Source organism: Pan paniscus, chromosome 15, assembly GCF_029289425.2.
Source record: "Pan paniscus chromosome 15, NHGRI_mPanPan1-v2.0_pri, whole genome shotgun sequence".
Lineage (NCBI taxonomy): Eukaryota > Metazoa > Chordata > Mammalia > Primates > Hominidae > Pan > Pan paniscus.
The window spans coordinates 62,446,950-62,465,742 of record NC_073264.2 but is presented as its reverse complement, the minus strand read 5'-3'; the positions used below and the strand labels follow the sequence as shown (position 1 = coordinate 62,465,742).

Genomic DNA, 18,793 nt, shown 5'->3' with positions numbered 1-18,793 from the left:
CTATACCCTACCCTACCCCTAAGAAACTTTCATACCACCACTCTGTTTTCTAAGAGGCAACCCTGTGGGTGTCTATCCTCAGCCAGTACGATTCTTTTCAGAAGGACCTTGTCAAAAATATTCATTTCCTCAGGAAATTAAAAGCAACCAAAGCTTTGCCTGCCAAGATTACAGAAAATAAATAAATAAATAATTTTATTAAAGATTAAAATAAAAAAAGCAACCAGGCTAGGAGTGGTGGCTCTTGCCTATAATCCCAGCATTTTGGGAGGCTGAAGCAAGATAACCTGAGCCCAGGAGTTCAAGACCAGCCTGGGTAACATGGCGAGCCCATCTCTAAAAAAAATTAAATTAATTAATTAATTTAAAAAGCAACCAAAGCTAGCATTTCTCCAGTGCCTATCTTGTGCTGGGCATGTTTAATGTAGTTCATCTAATCTTCACACCAAGCCTATGAGGTAGCAAACATTAGCACCATTTTCCAAAAGAAAAAACTAATCATCAGAGATGGAGGGACTTGCTCATCGTTCACACTCCTAGGAAGCAACAGATCTGGGACAATGCCCCGAGCTTTCTGACACCAAGCCGACTCTCTTTCTACCACCCTCCATTGTTTTTCCACCTGCCAAGCTTGTTCTCACAGTAGGGCCTTTGTTGCCTCTGCTTGGAATGCTCTTTCTCTAATCTTCACAGGGCTGTGTGCTTCTTGTCAGTCAGGCCTCAGCTGAATTGTCACCCGCTCTGTGCAGCAAGTCTGCTGCACAGTGCTTTACCTGTCCTTCGCAGACAGTGACCACTCCAGGTAAAGCAGCCACCTTGTCACACTGAATCAAGTCACCCTGCTTTGATTCTCTAGTTGGTACCTACCCAGCATTTGTCATTTTCTTCATCGTGCGTTTGCCTGCTTGTTATCCACCTCCCCGTGCTAGGGCGGCAGTGCTGGAGAGCCGAGATGCTGGGTCTTGCGTTCTCTGCCCTACCTGTAACACCTAGAACAGGCTCAGCCACAAGGTAGGTACTTAATAAACACCTATGAATGACTGAGTGGATGGCTACCCTGCTGCCTCCACCACACACTGAGGTGGAGTCGGGAAAGAATCTTGGCCTGAAGTCTAGAGAGCTGGATTCTCACTTTACCTTTAGCTAGGGGGCTGCTCTGTGGACAGTCTCCATTCAGCCCAATTTCCACCAACATCGGGTTGTCTGTAAGATGCTGGCTGAGTGAACTGGAATTCCAGAGAGGACCAAAAAATCTGCTGGGTCATGGGGACCCAGACCATGGGAGACTGGGGCTCAAAGGGTAAGAGGATCAGGCAGGCCTCACCAATCTCATCATTTTGTCTTAGACTAACACAGCAGAACATCATAATGCCCACTGCAGCTCAAAAAGAGGGTGAATGTTTTAAGAAAAAGCGTATGAAAAAGATGAATCCTATTTCTTTTTACAAGGGAAAAGTTTATATTAACAAAAGATACCAAGCCAGGGTCACTCAAACTGTCCTAGTTTTGTTTTTTTAAGTTTTCATCTACTGCAAACCTCAAAGAAACTCTTTCAAAAAATAGAGGCTTTTGAAAATACCTAAATAACACAACCAAATAGGTCCTAAAATGGGTCATCATCTAGTATATTTCACCAGAAGCCATAAGTGAGAACACATTTTTAAGAACATCTTTTTCTCTAAAATTTATAGCTCCTAGCTCCTGTTTTCTACTAAGTAACTATTTTCTATAATTAATTGAAGTGAAAATGTCCTCAAATACAAAGGAAAACACTAGAACCACACCCTGAATGTCAGGAATTAATAAAAGCCTTATTTTTGAACCCTTTCAACTGAGGTTTCTCAACCTGAGGTCCTGTGTCCTTTAGGTTTAGGAAAGGCTTTAGGAGGGCTACTAATCAGATGACATTGTTCCCAGAATATCATCAATATGCACATATGTGCATTTTTCCAGAAACAGCTCCATAGCTCTCATCATCTCTAAAAGGGTCTAGGGCTCGACAACAGTTTCAAAAGCACTGATTTAGATGGAATCTGCTCTCAACTCTTCTGTACCATAATTAAACAACAGTAATCTATATTAAAGCATCTAAGAGGCCCACAGCTTGCAAATAAATAAATGTATTCTGTTTATGGAATTAGGCTAATACACGTATGACTTTTGGGTGCGCTTCCCAAAATAATTTCAGAGCCCAGAACAAATCTGAGTATCAGAAGTCTCCTGAATATATTTCAGAAGGGAGCAGAATTTCCATTGTCCAACGGAACCATTACCAGAACCACAAAACTCTAACACCGGAAGGACCACAGAGCTCAAGGGGCCCAGCCCTCCAACATCACAGATGCAAAAACCAAAGTCCATTGTAAGGAAAGAGTGTATCATATTTAAGTGCTTGCGACACGAGAGGTGGAGAGACAGAGCTATGCAAGTACAAGGGACAGATGTGACTTACGAATAAATATGCAGCTTTGCGGTTTTTGTTTAAGTGCCTGGAGAACAGAGGCGAGGTCTGAAATTGGAAATACAGGACGAGGTATAGAATATGCTCACTCTGGCCTATATGACTTATTTTATTAATGCAATTATGACAGGGATCATGTTGACCATGGTTTTATGCTCTGGCAAATTTCTTAATTTTTTACCACAAGCACAAACTAAACATCTTTGGTAACTTTTAAGCATTTATCTCCCTGTGAGGTCAAAGGCGTGCAAGGGTAAAACTTATACGCAATCAAAGGAACTTTTGGGAAGGCAGTACATAATAAAAGCACTGCTGGTAAGCTTCCTATTAAGTGGGCTTTCTACTACAAAAGTCCTATGTGCTTTGACAGATACTGCTCTAATTTACTGGTGCTACAGAAGCACACTAACATAATAATCTTGATAAATATCTCCAGATAGGACCATGATTCTCAACAAAAATTTCCTGTCTCATAAAATTCTTTAACACAGCACTTAAACACTACCATAGTCAATACCCTTGGGCTCATTCCTCCCTCTAATTAAAATGTCTGTCCTACAGTGATTTGTAGTATTTGTCATCACCCTGGGTGGATACATAGACTGGTAGCTACAGATACTTTGGGACAATAATGCTGTAATTGCCAAACTAGTGAGAATGGCTTCTAGCAAAACAGTGGGATTCTCAGTCTCTCTCTGACTTGCCGTAACAGGGACATAACTTACAACCATCCCATAGAACAAGGAGTGCGTTAGCATAAATCAAGAAATACAACTGCATGGCTTGAAATGTATTGCCTTAAGGCTGATTCTAAACCAGGAAAATAATACCAACATCACTAGCGACGCTATACAAGTCACTTAGATGGGAGCTAAATCCTCTCCAACTCTAAGCAATTTAGATTTGGACCAATTTAATTCTTAGGAGTTACTAACTTTGATAACACATAATTCATTTTGACAGTTTAAACCAAACCAATTACTCCAAAAGGGAAGAAATTATGTAATTGCCTAATACATGGAAGCAGAGGCTTTAGAGATGTGAAAGTCTTTGGAGATCGTTTAGTGCAGCCCCCTCACAATATAACGGGGAAATGGGACCCAGATAAGTAGATGCTTACCTAAGGTCACAGCTTGAACCCAGTTCTCCTGACTCCCATTAAAGTACAGTGTTCCCCTATTGCTGGGAGTTGTATACTGAAATAAAAAGAGGGGTTTTTTGTTGCTGTTGTTGTTGTTGTTTCTTTTTTTGAGACAAAGTCTCACTCTGTTGCCCAGGCTGAGGAGCAGCAGCTCAATCGTAGCTCTCACTGCAGCCTTGAACTCCTAGGTTCAAGCAATCCTCCTGCCTCAGCCTCCCCAGTAAACGGGACTACAGGTGCACACCACCACACCAGCCTGGCAGAGTTTGCTTTCTTTTTAAATTGGATAGTTAATATAATACTAATTTGCAGTAAAAGTTAACTCCCCATATATTTACTAGTAAGCTAGCTTTCTCTGAAATACTAGGACACAAATCTTTACGTAAGTAAAAATCTAAGTAAATATATATCTAAACTAATGCATTTTATAAATTAATAAATTATTACATATCTAAATAAATCTAAGTATATCTATATTTTTGTAGATATAGATGAGATAGATATTAATACATATTAAATGTATGTATATTACACTTCTCATGAGTTAGGGCAAGCTTGTTCAACCCACAGCCCATAGGCTGCATGCAGCTCAGGACAGCTTTGAATGCAGCCCAACACAGATTCGTAAACTTTCTTAAAACATTATGAGATTTTTTTGAGGATTTTTTTTTTAGCTCATCAGCTATCGTTAGTGTTAGCGTATTTTATGTGTGACCCAAAACAATTCTTCTTCCAACGTGGCCCAGGGAAGCCAAAAGATTGGACACCCCTGTTAGGGCAACAGTAATGATTTGGCTGGAACTTTGGTTCCCACATTCAGAAAACAAAGGCTTGAGCTATAGTGTCACAAAATTTAAAATGTCCCAGGTCCAAGCAAGTAATGAGTCAAGAGAGTTGGCTTCATAACAGGGAGTGGAGGGGTCTGTGGCAAACTGGAGCACCACAGCACTAAATGCCTTCAGTTTCAATGTTAAAAACATCTGTGCCAAATGAATAGACCTACAGGCTGTCTGCAGGCCTAAGAGCTATCAGCTTTTTGTTGTTGTTCTGAATTAGATGATCATCCTGCTTCAACATCTATGATTATTTTATGATCTATACAAAACTTAAGGTATTTGATGGTTCAAATATAGTGTTCCTGCTTTCTGCCTTTGTGGAGTCAAAAGTTCTTTTGCAGGTCATCTGTTCACAAGCATGGAAACAGTTCCCTCCCAAACTTTCCAAAGATGGAAACATTTCTGTGGGTCAGGAACATTTACCTTTCAAAAGGGCATCTGCGATGTCCCTCTGGGAAACATTATCAGGTCAGAAGTTCCTTTTCTTCTTTTGAGCAAAGACTGTTCACGGTCATTTAACTGAAGCAGGCTGTGGCTCTCTAGGCTGGGTCCTTAAAAGTCAGCTCTTTGTTTTTCCTCCAGGAAGATGTTCCCCACCTCCCCAAACCAGGGGCTTACCTGCCTGTAAGTACTTCTGTAATTCCCTAGTTGCTTTTGTTTGCTTTTTATCCCAATCTCCCTCCCCCTTGGAATTACAAGCCCTACGAAAGAATGGGTCATGTGTGTCCTGTCCACTTGACTTTACAGGATAGAGCACAATGCCTGGTACTTAGTACATGCTCAGTGGTGGCTGGATGCTCACCTAGGGCTTGGCATTTCAAATAGAAACATGTAATAGTCTGTCAGAGTCACTACTACAAGAGCCAAGCGGATGAATCTTAGTCAATCATTCAAACAACTACACCCTGAACTCCCTGTGACCAGTGTCACACGCTTCCATTAGAGGCCAATCCATTCATACGTCCGTTCTTTCAGGTTGGAGGAGACAGCAGCAAAAGAGATCTCAGGATACTGAGGGAACACTAGGAGGAGGACCAAACCCAGACTGGCACATCAGGGACAGTTGTCTGGGTAATTAATGTCCATAATGAGACCTGAAGCACAAGGAAGAATTAGCAAAGCGAAGTGTTCCTCCTTTTGAGGAACTGAAAGATGCTCATTGTAATTTGGGGAAATGTAAGAGAAAAGGCTCAAGAGGAACACAGGGTACAGATCATGGAGAACATCCTATACCATTTTAAAGACTCTGGACTTTGGCTGGGTGCAGTGACTCATGCCTGCATCCCAGCACTTTGGGAGGCTAAGCGGGCAGATTACCTGAAGTCAGGAGTTTGAGACCAGCCTGGCCAACATGGCAAAACCCTGTCTCTACCAAAAATATAAAAATTAGCCAGGCGTGGTGGTGTGTGCCTGTAATCCCAGCTACTGAGAGGCTGAGGCAGGAGAATCGCTTGAACCTGGGAGGCGGAGGTTGAAGTGAGCCGAGATCGTGCCACTGTACTCCAGCCTGGGCAACAGAGAGAGATTCTGTCTCCAAAAAAAAAAAAAAAAAGACTCAGGAGTTTATCTAAGAGCAGTGGAGAACCACAGAGGAGTTTTAAGTAAAGAAATGACTATTGGTTTGGCAATTGAGAAAGACTATTTTGGATACAGTAATGATAAGAGTGGAAAACAATGGACAGGGATTGAGTTTCCACTTAGGTCTCATTTTTATCACATTCTAATAAAGTGGAGCTAAGAAGTCAACACAAAAGGGGAACACAATCTAGTTGACTGTTTTTTCAGCTTTTTTTTTTTTGAGACAGGGTTTTGCTCTGTCATTTAAGCTAGAGTACAGTGACATGATCATGGTTCACTGCAGCCTCAACCTCCCAGGCTCAAGTGATCCTCCCACCTCAGCTTCCCAAGTAGCTGGGCCTAGAGGCATGTGCTACCGTGCTGGCTAATTTTATTTTTTTGTGGAGATGGGGTCTCACTATTTTACTTAGGCTGGTCTCAAACTCCTGGGCCCAAGGGATCCTATTGCCTTGGCCTCCCAAAATGCTGGGATTACAGAGGCAAGCCATAGCACCTGGCCCCAGTTGCTTTATTAAATAAAAAAGGACTACCAAAAATCCCAGGCACCTCTATTATTCTACGCAAATGCTACTCTTCTCATAAAAATGCACCACACTTTTACCATCACCACTAATCACCATTCTTAACACTTACTAGATACCAAAACTTCACTAAGAGTTGCATAAGATAAAATGATTCACGTTCCACCCACCAACCTCATTCCTCTCCAAGGCTGAGGCACAACCTTTTAAATGCTGATGTCTTGCTTCTGCCCTGACTTTAACATTTTGGGCGTGAAAATTATAAGTGAAAAACGTTATAACGTATTACAAGTTTTAAAATCATAGTCTTTTAAAATGACGTAAGAGCAGGGAATTTTCCATACACAAGGTTTTCAATCCATTACCATATTCAAAGAATATAGCCGTCAGGCCCAGTCTTTCAAGCACATATTGGTATGTCATTGATTGATTTAACAGAGGAATACTGTTCATCCAGTAACTCCTCAACTATTTTCATTTATTTCTTCTAGAAAGATGGAAAGATGCTCCCAAAGTACTTACACTTTACTTGTCCCCCAATCACATAAAATTTCGTTTAACAAATATTTAATGTTTACTACATATGAGACATTGTCCCAGGGTTAGGACAGTGAATAAGAGAGGTGGGTCCCTGCTCTCAAGCCATTTGTAATCTAAAGGAGGAAAGTATAATAAGCAAATTCATTAACAAAATGATCTCAGAGAGCAATGAGTACAACGAAAGACAACAAGATAATAATATGACCAGGAAAATGCTCTCCAAAGGGGAAAATATCTGAGCCACAACCTGTTTGTGATGAGAAGCAGCCAGTCCCACTGTAGCAAAATTCTTCTTACAACGAAAATGAAGACGCTACATAGCCAATACAATTCACATACACTGAAATAAAACTCCCTCAAGATTCTAAAATATGTTTTTCCTCTTAAACACTGTGGGTTGATCAGTCAGTGTTAGACATTCCTTCCAATTGGCTCAGAAAAAAATCAATCATGAGAATAAACAACTGCACTACAAAGTACAAAAGAGAATGAACCACTAGATGGAAAATCTGGAAGAATTTTGGTGGTATAAATTCAGACACCTGGATCCAGGAAGGAAGGGAAAAGATAATCCATGATTGTCCAGTAGTAACATGGCTGCTTCACCTGACAGGACTGATTACAAAACAGGTAACTCACTGAGAAATTGAGAGAAAGCGGCCTCCAGGGCTGCAGAGAACACAATGTCTTCGGGAGGGCTGAACCAGGAAAACAGCCTGGGATCCTGCCAAGCCAGTCCTTCCTTCCTGAGGGGGCGCCAAGGTCTTTCCATGACGCAGCCTCCAGCTCCTCCTGCCTCCCCATGTCCCCAGCACTCTGCATTAAGCATTAGATGCTGGTCCCCATTTAGAAGGTCAGCAAATCAAGAGCAAGTACACGAAAGAAGAAAATAGAGTTTAAACAGAGGCAATTCTTCAGATTTTGGAAGCCAGAGAAATTATGCAAAATAAACATGTTCTAGAAGCAGCAGAAAAAAAACTGACAGTGATAATTTAGAAAATGAGACCGTGTCCAAAAATCAGAAACTAATTTGTTTTATTGTGATTTCATTTTTTCTACGCTCCCACTCTCATAAATATTTTCTGCACTAAAGAGGAAATGTAGTTTTCAAGAGTCAGACTTGGCTCAGCTGAAATTCTGTCATTTACTAGCATCTTACTTAACACCTTCAGTAAAATATGGATAAGTCCTGATTGGTTTTTTTCCCCACAGCTTTATTCAGGTATAATTGTCATATAGTAACATGCACATACTTAAAGTGAACTATTTAATAAGCTTTGACATATGTATATAACGGTGAAACCATTGCCACAATCAGAATAACACAAATATTCATCTCCCCTAAAAGTTTCTGCCTCCTTTGTAATCCACCTCCCTCACCTCCACTCTCCATTTTTAGGCACCCACTGATCTGCTTCCTGTCACTATAGACTCCTTTTCATTTCTAGAATTTTGCATAAATGAAACCATACTTTTTTGTCTAGCTTCTTTCACTCAGCATAATTATTCTGAGATTCACTCCTGTTGTTACATGTGTAATAGTTCATCTTTTTTATTGCTGAGTAATATTCCATTGTATGGATAAACCACAATTGTTTAAACATTCATCTGTTGACATTTGAGTTGTTTCCACTTTGGGGGTTATTACAAATAAAGATGCTATGAACACTCGTGGACAAGCTTTTGTATGAATGATTTCATTTCTTTTAGTAAATACTAAACAGTAAGTTATATAGTAGGCATATGTTTGATAGTTTAAGAAACTGCCAAACTATTTTCCAACATGATTTACCATTTTACATTCCTCACCGTAGCATATGAGAGTTCCAGGTGCTCCACTTCCTCACCAACACTTGGTATGGTCAGTCTTATTAATTTTAACCTTTCTAGTGGGAACATACTGAGATCTCATTTTGGTTTTAATTTGCATTTCCTTAATGACTCATGATTTTGAGCATCTTTTAATGTGCTATTTGGCATGAAGGTGAGTGCCTATTGAAATATTTGACAAGTTACAAGTCATTTGTTGGATTTTAAATTAGGTATTTTTCTCATTATTATTGTGCTGTTAGAGTTCTTTTATATATTCATGTTACACATCTTTCATTTACGTGTTGCAGTTATTTTCCCCCATTTGTGGCTTGGGTTTTTATTTTCTTAAACATTCTCTGGGAAGCAATAGTTTTTCATTTTGATAAAGTCCAACTTACTGAATTTTTTATAGTTGGTGCCTTTTGTACGCTATCTAAAAAATTTTTGCTGAACCCAAGGTCACTACAATTTTGTTTCTTATAGAAGTTTCACAGTTAAACTCTTACATTTAGGTCTATAATCCATTTTGAATTAAGGTCTTTGTAGGATGTGAGGTAAGTGTCAAGGCTCATATTACTGTATGTGGCTATCCAGTTGTTCAAGCACCATTAGTTGAAAAGATTATCATTTCCCCCACTGAGTTGCCTTCTTGGCAGCTTTATCAGAAATCAGTGGATCATATATGTTTGGATCTATTCCTAGACTCTCTTCTATTCATTCCACTGATCTGTATGACTCTCTTTATTCCAATACCACATTATCTTGATTACGGTCGTGTTACAGTTAGCCTTGAAATCAGATACTGTAAGTCCCCCAACTTGTTCTTTTTCAAAACTATTCTTAGACTGGTTTCAGTACTTTACATTTCCATATACATTTTAAAGTCAGTCTGTCAATTTCTACAACAAACTTAGATTTTGACTGAGATTATACTGAATCTATTGAATACTTTGCGAAGAATTGAGATCTTAACCATATTGAATCCTCTCATCCATAACCTACAGCTAAGAGCTTCTCTGGATCTAGCAAAAACTAAGTCACTAGGTTTTGGGGGTTTTTTGAATCTGCAACTTCAATAGTTTTTTTTTAAGTCAGTAATCGGTAGTTCCACTTGCAACCATAAATTTATTATGGAGTAAATTCAATTATTCCACATGTAACTCTCTGAATAAACTACATGCCAATTTAAAATACTAAAGATAAATAAGTGTTTCTTTAATCCTGAACTTCAAAAGCACCTTTGGGCCAGATGCAGTGGCTCACACCTGTAATCCCAGCACTTTGGGAGGTTGAAGTGGGAGGATGTCTTGAGGCCACAAGTTCAAGACCAACCTGGTCAACAAGGTAGCAAGACCCCATCTCTATTTTTTTAAAAGCATTTTTGAACCTACAAAGGATAACTTTTTAAAAAAAGCATGCATTCCATATATTTCCAAATTTTTTTAACAAGATTTTCTTTAAAAAGAAAAGAAACAACACTCTGCCCAACCTATGTACCATATCCTTACAATTCTGAAATACTCAAAACCTTTTTAAAAAAAACAACAAAAAAAATCTGCCTTCTGATGCATGCAAACGCATGAAAAACCGTTGGTTTCAAGGTCATTTAAATGCTGACCCTCCCTACCAACAAAACACTCAACGTTTTCCAAAACACCACCAGTGGGTTGTATTAAACATCTAAGTGTAATTATTTCAGACCATTATAAATATCGATATCTGATTTACATTGAATATTCATCCAGTGGAACAATAAGCAGCTCTGTACATGCCACCTAGTCAGATAACGTGGATCTTCCTACACTTATGACACCAAGAAATCCTCATCTTTTGGTCTTCATGTAGGCCGCAGGTTCTCCACCTCGACTGCATACTGGAATCACCTGGTGAGCCTAAAAGTACGGATGATGGGGTTCCACAGCCAGAGATTCCTATCTAGAATCTTTAAAAGTAGGGATTTTTTAAAGGTCGCTGGGTGATTCAAGTGGGCAGATTATGGTTGAGAAGGACGGGTCTAGGCTATCTCCAGGAAGAGATGCTTCTCACGGCCATTGGCCAATCTGCACCACCATAATTCAGAACCTAGTTCCTCTAGAGCTTTGCCCAACCTAACTCCTAATCAGACACTAATAGAACGCAACAATTCCATCTGGATGCCTACACTCACTTCTATGTCATTTCCAGAAATTCACAGTATAAATGTAAATATCTAACAATATTTAGCAATTCCTCTCTAGTCCCCACTTCTAAGTACCACAAAGTAAATTAGGCTGAAGGGAAATTAACTCAATATAATTTGACGATTAAGGTTAGTCATTATGGTTTTTGTACTTCTATTTAAAAGAAAGGAATAGCTCCACAAGCCATCTTTAATTTTAGAAAATATACGGTAAAATTACTAATTCCACAAAGTATAAAATAAATACCTAAATGAGCCCTCATCACCATCCATCTGATTTCACCACTTGTAAATTTCAAACATTTTCAATACTGATATTGGGTTCAAAACTGACTCCCTCCAGAACTTAAACTATTAAACTCCTGAGAGTCTTCAAATGACGTACTCCACTTTGCCAAACCAGACTACATTATAATTATCATTCCATCATCTCAAAGTGGGAACGATGACACCTGCATCACAAAGACAGTGTGAGGATTAGGCAGTAAAAGCATGTTAGCACCGTGTAGAGTGCTCTAGAAGTTTTAATTGATTTACAGCAGAAATTATGCCTCATGGGAACTATGTGAAAAGCAGAGGCAAGTGGAGAGCTGCGGGTAGCTACACGTCAATACCCAGGAACACAGGCTGGTGATGGGGGGAGGGAAGACAGTTAACAACCTCCTGAGGAGTCCTTACAGCCTCTTCTCAGACCCATAGCAGCAGAAACCCACACTGCAGGACTCCCACCTCGGACTGACTAAGTTACTTGCAAGTATACGTAAATCTCATCTCCTTGGAAAAATGCTAAATAATAAAACTGCCAACGTGCAGACCCAGGCGCTCATTTCCCTGCCAGTGTAGCTCATGTACCTCTGGGATGTGCAAGCCGAAACACGTGTGCACGTCTGAGCGGCTGAACCATGTATCCATAAACATTATGAATAATACTCGCGAGAATGTACGGCTTTCTCCTAAGTAGCGCTTGAAGCACTTTACCCAAATCAAGTCCCTTTCGTATTACTCCTTCCCTGCCTTTCCTACGTATCACTCGCGTGCTGAAAGTTGGAGCTCCTTACCCAAAGACTGGGCGGAAAGGGTGACCGCCCTGGACCCCTGCCCGACTTCCCGTTAGGCCAAGCCGCTGTCCTGAAAGGGGATCGCGTCCAGGCCGGCTTCCTGGAGACACACCTGCGCCTGCACACACCCACCGCGGTCGCGTCACCAGTGCCGCGGCCACCTGGACGAAGACCAAAGTCTGAAGGGAATTCCCTCAGCCACAAAGCGATGGGAAAGCGGGACCCGGGTGAGTTTTGAAAAACATAAGGGGAACGGGGGTTGGGTGGACACAAAGGGAAGGGGTCACCGCTACTCACCCAACCCTCGAAGGTGTCCGAGGCGCCGGTCGTGCGCAGCAGCTCCTGGAACTGCAGGGTGCAGTTGGCCACGAAGTGGTCGTAGCCCAGGGGCGTCTCGTGGAAGACGGCCAACTCGAGGTGGCCGCCGTCGGTGACGTTAGCGCAAAACTCCTCGTTGTACGTGGGTTTGTTGGTCTTCTGCTTGGTGCTGGTCTGGCCCACGCGCACCTGGTCCACGCTCACCGTCAGATAGGGGTCCAGCAGCTGGTGGCCCTTCTTGAAGAGCGAGTGGCGCAGGGACCAGCGGGTGGGCTGCAGCCCCACTGCCTCACCGATGCGGACCCTCAAATAGCCATTGAACTTCATGGTGCCAGACGACATGCCGGCGCCGCTGCCCCGGCCCCGGGGGGCCGCGCTGGTTCGCAGCGGGAGAACCGGGAGTCCCGTCTCAGGCCAGCCCTCGGGACAGCTGCAGGAGTCGAGGCAGCCCTGGGGAAAGGCAGCGCCTAAGCGCCCCTCGACTGGCCATTCTGCCTCCTCCGTGGGACTTTTCCCTCCCCTCCTTCCCTCCCTCCCGAGGTGGAAAGGAGGGGAGCCCGCCGCCGAGCCCTCAGCGGGCCGGGGAAGCCCGACCGTCCCTTCCAAGCGCGCGGCGCCTCCCGGGGACTCGCGCAGGACTCGCCCCTTCTCCAGGGCCGGGCAGCTCCTCTCCCTGGAGAGCCGGACCTACCCGTCCGGTGAGCCCCAGCCCCAAGCGTCTCTTCCCCCGCCTCCTCTTGCTTCTCCTCCTGCCCCCGCCTCCGAAGGCTCACGCTCTCCCCCACTCGGCGAGCTTCAAACCAGGAAGCAGCTGCCGCCGCCGCATCCCCAGCGAGAACCTCGCACCGCCAGGTTCCAAGTTCACAGAACCCCCGCGTCCGCTCCCGCGCCTTCCGGACCCCAGGGGCGTGGCCCGCGGTCCGCGGCCCGGCCCTGCGGTGGGTGGATCCCCGCGCAAGCCCCCGGGAGGCCAGTGCCCGCTTGCGCCGCCCTGCGCGCCCTCCTTGTAGCGCTGGGTCTGGCCGTGCGCTGCGGGTTAGGGGCCACCCCGGGCGCAGGCCAAAAAGGAAAGGGTTCGTGGCCCAGCCCGAGCAAACACCTGAGGCGTGGTAGACTGACCTGGGGAGCGATGGAAGGTTGGGAGGACGCAGAGGAGGGCGCTCCAGCCAGGAACCCGCGCGGCGAGGAGTCGCCCGCCCCCTCTCTCCCAACCTCCCCGGTGGGCTGGTGACCCTGCAGGGCCATCCCCAAGAGGCCCTGGCCGGAGGCGGGGGCACGGCGGGGAGGTTCTTTTTCCTAATATTTACAGGGATGGCTCATCCCGGGGTCAGCTCGAACGCATCCTGTTTGTGCGCCTTTCCTGCAGAGGCTAATTACACAGTTGTGTGTATGTGTGTGTTTTAATAGGGCAGTAGTAATGATGGAAATCCTGTTCGCCTCCTTCCTCGGAAGGTGTGTCTTGTTGCACAAAGAGCAGGAAAGGTCGGTTCTTCTGGAGACAGACATGGCCAAGAGGTAATAAGTCTCTTCCTCTGCGGGTGGTTCCTGGTCCACCCAGCCCTGCGCGGCAAGGGCAGAAAATGTTCACACACACAGGCTGTCTCCAACACACACGCGGAAGAAATTGCCTCTTCTAGGAACACTCCAGCTTGTTGTATTTGCAGTCAGAGTGGGCAGCCTTCTGATGCTTCCCACCCCGTGGTCCCTGCAGATTTTGTCTCCGGGGAGGACCTTTTAGCCTACGCTGCTATGCCGCAAAGCTTGCTCCCTGAGGGCCAGCCACAACCAATTTGTTTCCCAAAAAGCCTAGGCCACTTTTTGTTGTTGTTGTTGTTGTTGTTTTTGAGACGGAGTTTCGCTTTTGTTGCCCAGGCTGGAGTGCAATGGCGCCATCTCGGCTCACCGCAACCTCCGCCTCCCAGGTTCAAGCGATTCACCTGCCCCAGCCTCCCGAGTAGCTGGAATTACAGGCATGCGCCACCACGCCCGGCTAATTTTGTATTTTTAGTAGAGACAGGGTTTCTCCATGTTGGTCAGGCTGGTCTCAAACTCCCGACCTCAAGTGATTCGCCTGCCTCGGCCTCCCAAAGTGCTGAGATTACAGGCGTGAGCCACAGCACCCAGCCAAGCCTAGGCCACTCTTAAGATACTTGATTACATTCTGTCTTGCTATACTGGTTCCCTCGGAGCAGATTCGGCTTTCTTTCATTCCTTTCTTTCTTCCTTCCCTCCTTTCTTTCTTTTATGTTTTAGAGACTGGGTTTTGCTTTGTCATCCAGGCTGGAATACAGCGGTGTAATCATGGCTCACCATAACCTCCAGCTCCCAGGTTCAAGTGATCTTCCAGCCCCTGCCTCCTAAAGTGTTAAGATTACAGGCATGAGCCCCCGTGCCTGGCCCCAGGTTCATCTTTCTAGCCCCCACTCCTCTAAGGCCCTGTTCAGAACTTTCTAATTGAGTAGGTTCTCAACGATTTCACATGAGTGCAAGGAGGCCTGACCCGTAATAACAGCACTATACAGAATGAAAACAAGTAAGGACAATGGGCCAGGGGGGAGAGGGCCTGTCTTGAAAACACCAAAGCTTCCTTAGAGAACAAGGCAGGGATGCAACGCATCACTCTAATGACATCTTAGCTTTAGGCAGGGCTTGTAAAGCCTGCTCCCAAACGTCCAGGGGGCTCCTGTTTGGCCTTAGTGCTCCAGGGGAAGATGTCGCATCTACCCTGTGGGTCAGCTCTGTCACCCTTTCCTCCAAACAGCTGAACTCTAGCTTTAAGAGCCACTAAAGGATTTGTTCCTGTTGGACTTTGGGGCTAAAACAGTCCCCATACAGAATCATGGGGTGTAGACTTTAAATTTTTTTTTTAATTTTAAAAAGAAAACAGTCCCCAAATGGTAGGTGGCCACACAGCTGTCCTGGGACTGGGATATGACGATACCAGACACTCCATCTTCACCCTATCAGTACCTATCAGGATTGGCAATGGTGACAGAGCAGTGGGTCAGACAGCCATGGTGCCTGCCCTCCTGGGGCTTACAGTCCCACAAGGAGGAAAAACAACAAATAGAAGAGGGTGCAGTGAAGGAAAAGCCCACGGTGCCAAGGGGTGATGTATTATAACTGGATGGGTGGTCAGGGAAGGGTTCCTTGAAAAAGCAAATAGCAGAGAGATCAGCTCATTCAGAGCTCCTGAGGAGACAGATGGGTTGGCCTGTTTGGGAACCAAAAGCACCCTACGTGGCTGGAGCTGAGGAAGGCGTGGCTGGAGCTGAGGAAGGTGAGGGGAGAGTGGCTGAAATGAGCTTGCAAAGGTGGTCACACTGACCAGACTGGTAGATCATAGGAAAGCCTTGGACATTATCTATGGGCCACTGGATGCCTCTGAAGGCTGTTAAGCAGAGCCAGGGTAAGATGAGGATTTGTGTTTTAAAATACCTCTCTGGGGACAGGCAAGGTGGCTCACACCTATAAACCCAACACTTTGGGAGGCTGAGGCAGGAGTACTGCTTGAGCCCAGGAGTTCAAGACCAGCCTTGGCAACATGGCAAGACTGTCTCTACAAAAAATAAAAACTAAAAAAATTAGCTGGATGTGGTGGCATGTGCCTGTAGTCCCATTTTATTTTTTTAGTAAAATAAAATATCTCTCTCGGGGGTGGATTGGAAGAAGCAGCACGAGTGTGGGGAGACCAGTTTATGAAGCTGTTGCCAAAGTCCAGAGGTGAGAAGATGGTGGCCAGGACTCAGGAGGTAGTGATGGAGATGAAGATAAATAGATGAATTCAAGAAGTGTTTCAGAAGTAGAACTGACAAGTCTTGATGACAGATTGAAGGGAATGAGGAAGAGGACAGTATCAAGGATGACTTGCAGAATCTGGCTTGAGCCAACTGTGTGGACTAGGGAGCTATTAGGGAGTTAAGAAACGGCATGAGACAAGGTGCGGTGGCTCATGCCTGTAATCCCAGCACTTTGGGAGGACAAGGTGGGGGGATGGCTTAAGCCCAGGAGTTTGAGACCACCCTGCGCGACATAGGGAGACTCTCATCTCTACAAAAAAAAAAAAACTTTTTAAAACTACCCAGGGCACGTGCCTGTGTTCGCAGGGGAAGCCAAGGTAGGAGGATCACTTGAGCCTAGAGACCAGCCTGGGCAACAAAGTGAGGACTCGTTTCTACAAAAAAATATAAAAATTAGCCAGGCGTGGTGGCAGGTTCCTGTAGTCTCAGCTACTCGGATGCTGAGGCAGGAGGATCACTTGAGCCTGGGAGGTTGAGACTGTAGTGACCTATGATCATGCTACTGCACTCCAGCCTGGGTGACAGAGTGAGATCCTGTCTCAAAAAAAGAAAGAAACATGGCAAGAGGAGATTGGGGCAGGGATAAAGAGTTGGGGGTGGGAGGGGAGGATGAAGAGCTCAATTCAAAACTTATCAAGTTTGATATATCTTGATACATTTAAGCAGAAATCTGAAGTGGGGAATTGGCTATGTGGTTGTGACACTCAGAGGGGCAGTCTCTTAGCTAAAGACAAATTTGGGAGCCATTGGTATACAGATAGTAATTGAAGCTAGAATAGTGGATCAGAGTCTTTATGGGAAGATAGGAAGAGAATGCAACTTGAGAGAAGGACCCAGGACAGAGCCCTCCAGCAACTCCAACATTTGTAGGTGGAGGAGAAGCAGGCAAGTGGGATGACAAGCAGTAGCCAGGGAGGTAAGAGAAAAGCAGTAGCCAGGAAGATGTGGTGTCCAGGTATTATGGAAACCAACCAAAAAGTTTTCAAGCAGGGAGGAATTGTCTGCTAGGTCAAATGATGTCAAGAGATTTAGTAGGCAAGGACTAAAGAACGCCACATGGGCTTGGCACCGTGGCTCACGCCTGTAGTCCCAGCACTTTGGGAGGCTGAGGCAAGAGGATCACTTGAGCCCAGGAGCTCAAGACCAGCCTGGGCAACAAAGTGAGACCCTGTCTCTACAAAATATAAAAATAAATTTAAAAAGAATGGCATGTGGAGTTGGCATGGACAGGTCCTTAGTAATCTTTCAACAGTTTCAGTAGGGGGTTGTGAGTGGAAGCCTGTTAGGGTAGGTTGAGGTGAAAAGGGTGTGAGAGAGTGAATGTAGGCACCCTTTCAAGAAGTTTGGCTGGGATGGGAAGGAGAGTGAGAGCTGAGGAAGAAGATGGAATCACTAGAAGAAGGGCTTGTTTAGAATCGGTAAGCAACACCAAGGAGAGAGATCATAGGGTTCTGAGACTGTAGGAGGGAATGACACCCAAGACAAGGCGAAAGCATGGGCCTTAGTTAAAAAGAAACACCTATGTTGTGGCTCTCAGCCTGCCGCCCAAAATTGCCTGATTGAAGTCACACGTTTGACGTGAAGTATTTAAACCCCAAAAGGCTACAGGCAAAATGCAGGCTACCATGGTAATTGTCAAGCTACCCTCTCACCGTCTGGCTCAAGCACTTTTTCTCTCCTTCCTTCCCCCTCTCATCACCCGTTGGTTTTGCTCCCCTCTCCCTGTTCCTCATTTTCTCTTCCTGCAACTGGCTCCCTAAATACAGCCAGGGAAGATGGTCATCAACAGCCCCAACTTCCTGCATTCCCAGCTTAACAGCCCCAGCAGAATGAGGATCTTTGCTATCAGCATCTCAAAATTAATCTCCAGGAAAACTCTAATTGTCTCCAGCCTATGTGACATAAGGTCAGGTAGGGAGCAGCACACAGTACAAGGTCTCCGTAAGAAGGAACTGTCTGCCAATACCAACTTCTCCTATGTAACAACTTTTATCCAGAGCTGGCCCTGACCCTGAAAGCAGGGGAGCAAGGGGTTCCCTTTCTCTACACCTCCCACGCTGATCACTAATGGATTGTATGTGATACAATATAGCAACTATTGCAATATAGATATATCTGTATTATACGTCCTTTTATAGACTAGAGGGTTTTATTCCATGATCACTATTACTGTTTCTTGTCTTAGTCACACTATAACTTTAGACTCCTCTGTATATAATTCCTAGTACATTATCAAAATGCTTTTTAAATTGATTGGTTGCTTGATTGAATCACTGTCATTTTTCTAATTTCTTAAGGAACATTTCACACAACTCCCATTCCATTTAATAGAATTAGAGAATTTAGAGAATAACACAGCCAGGTCAAATGTGACCCCATGTTACTATAAAATGGCACAGGCTTTGAGGGGCAGTTTGACAGTGTACATCAGAAGTTTCAAAGTAAAATGAGTTCTATGCCTGAAGAACCAGTTCAGCCATATTGGAATGGCTGAGTATATTATAGAATAGCAACTTAATGGAATATTATGTAATTACTAAAATTATATA

At 44.3% G+C, this 18,793-nt stretch overlaps 2 protein-coding genes across 5 annotated transcripts in view; one reads left to right on the top strand and one right to left on the bottom strand.

Moving 5' to 3' along the window:
* The window catches only part of PRKCH (protein kinase C eta), a 228,918-nt gene extending 215,555 nt beyond the window's left edge, over positions 1 to 13,363 (bottom strand). The window contains exon 1 of one of the 2 annotated variants that reach the window (XM_003831631.5): positions 12,424 to 13,363. In XM_003831631.5, the coding sequence (XP_003831679.1) occupies positions 12,424 to 12,786 (363 nt within the window). In that variant the 5' untranslated portion in view covers positions 12,787 to 13,363. Of the gene's footprint in view, positions 1 to 867; positions 907 to 12,423 lie in introns of those variants that run through there. The other variant, XM_063596084.1, reaches the window with a different exon arrangement.
* TMEM30B (transmembrane protein 30B) overlaps positions 12,037 to 18,793 on the top strand; it is a 44,919-nt gene continuing 38,162 nt past the window's right edge. For all 3 annotated transcript variants that reach the window (XR_010109765.1, XM_055097677.3, XM_063596085.1), the window contains exon 1: positions 12,037 to 12,353. The gene's annotated coding sequence lies outside the window, so the exon portion shown is untranslated. The remainder of the gene's footprint in view (positions 12,354 to 18,793) is intronic.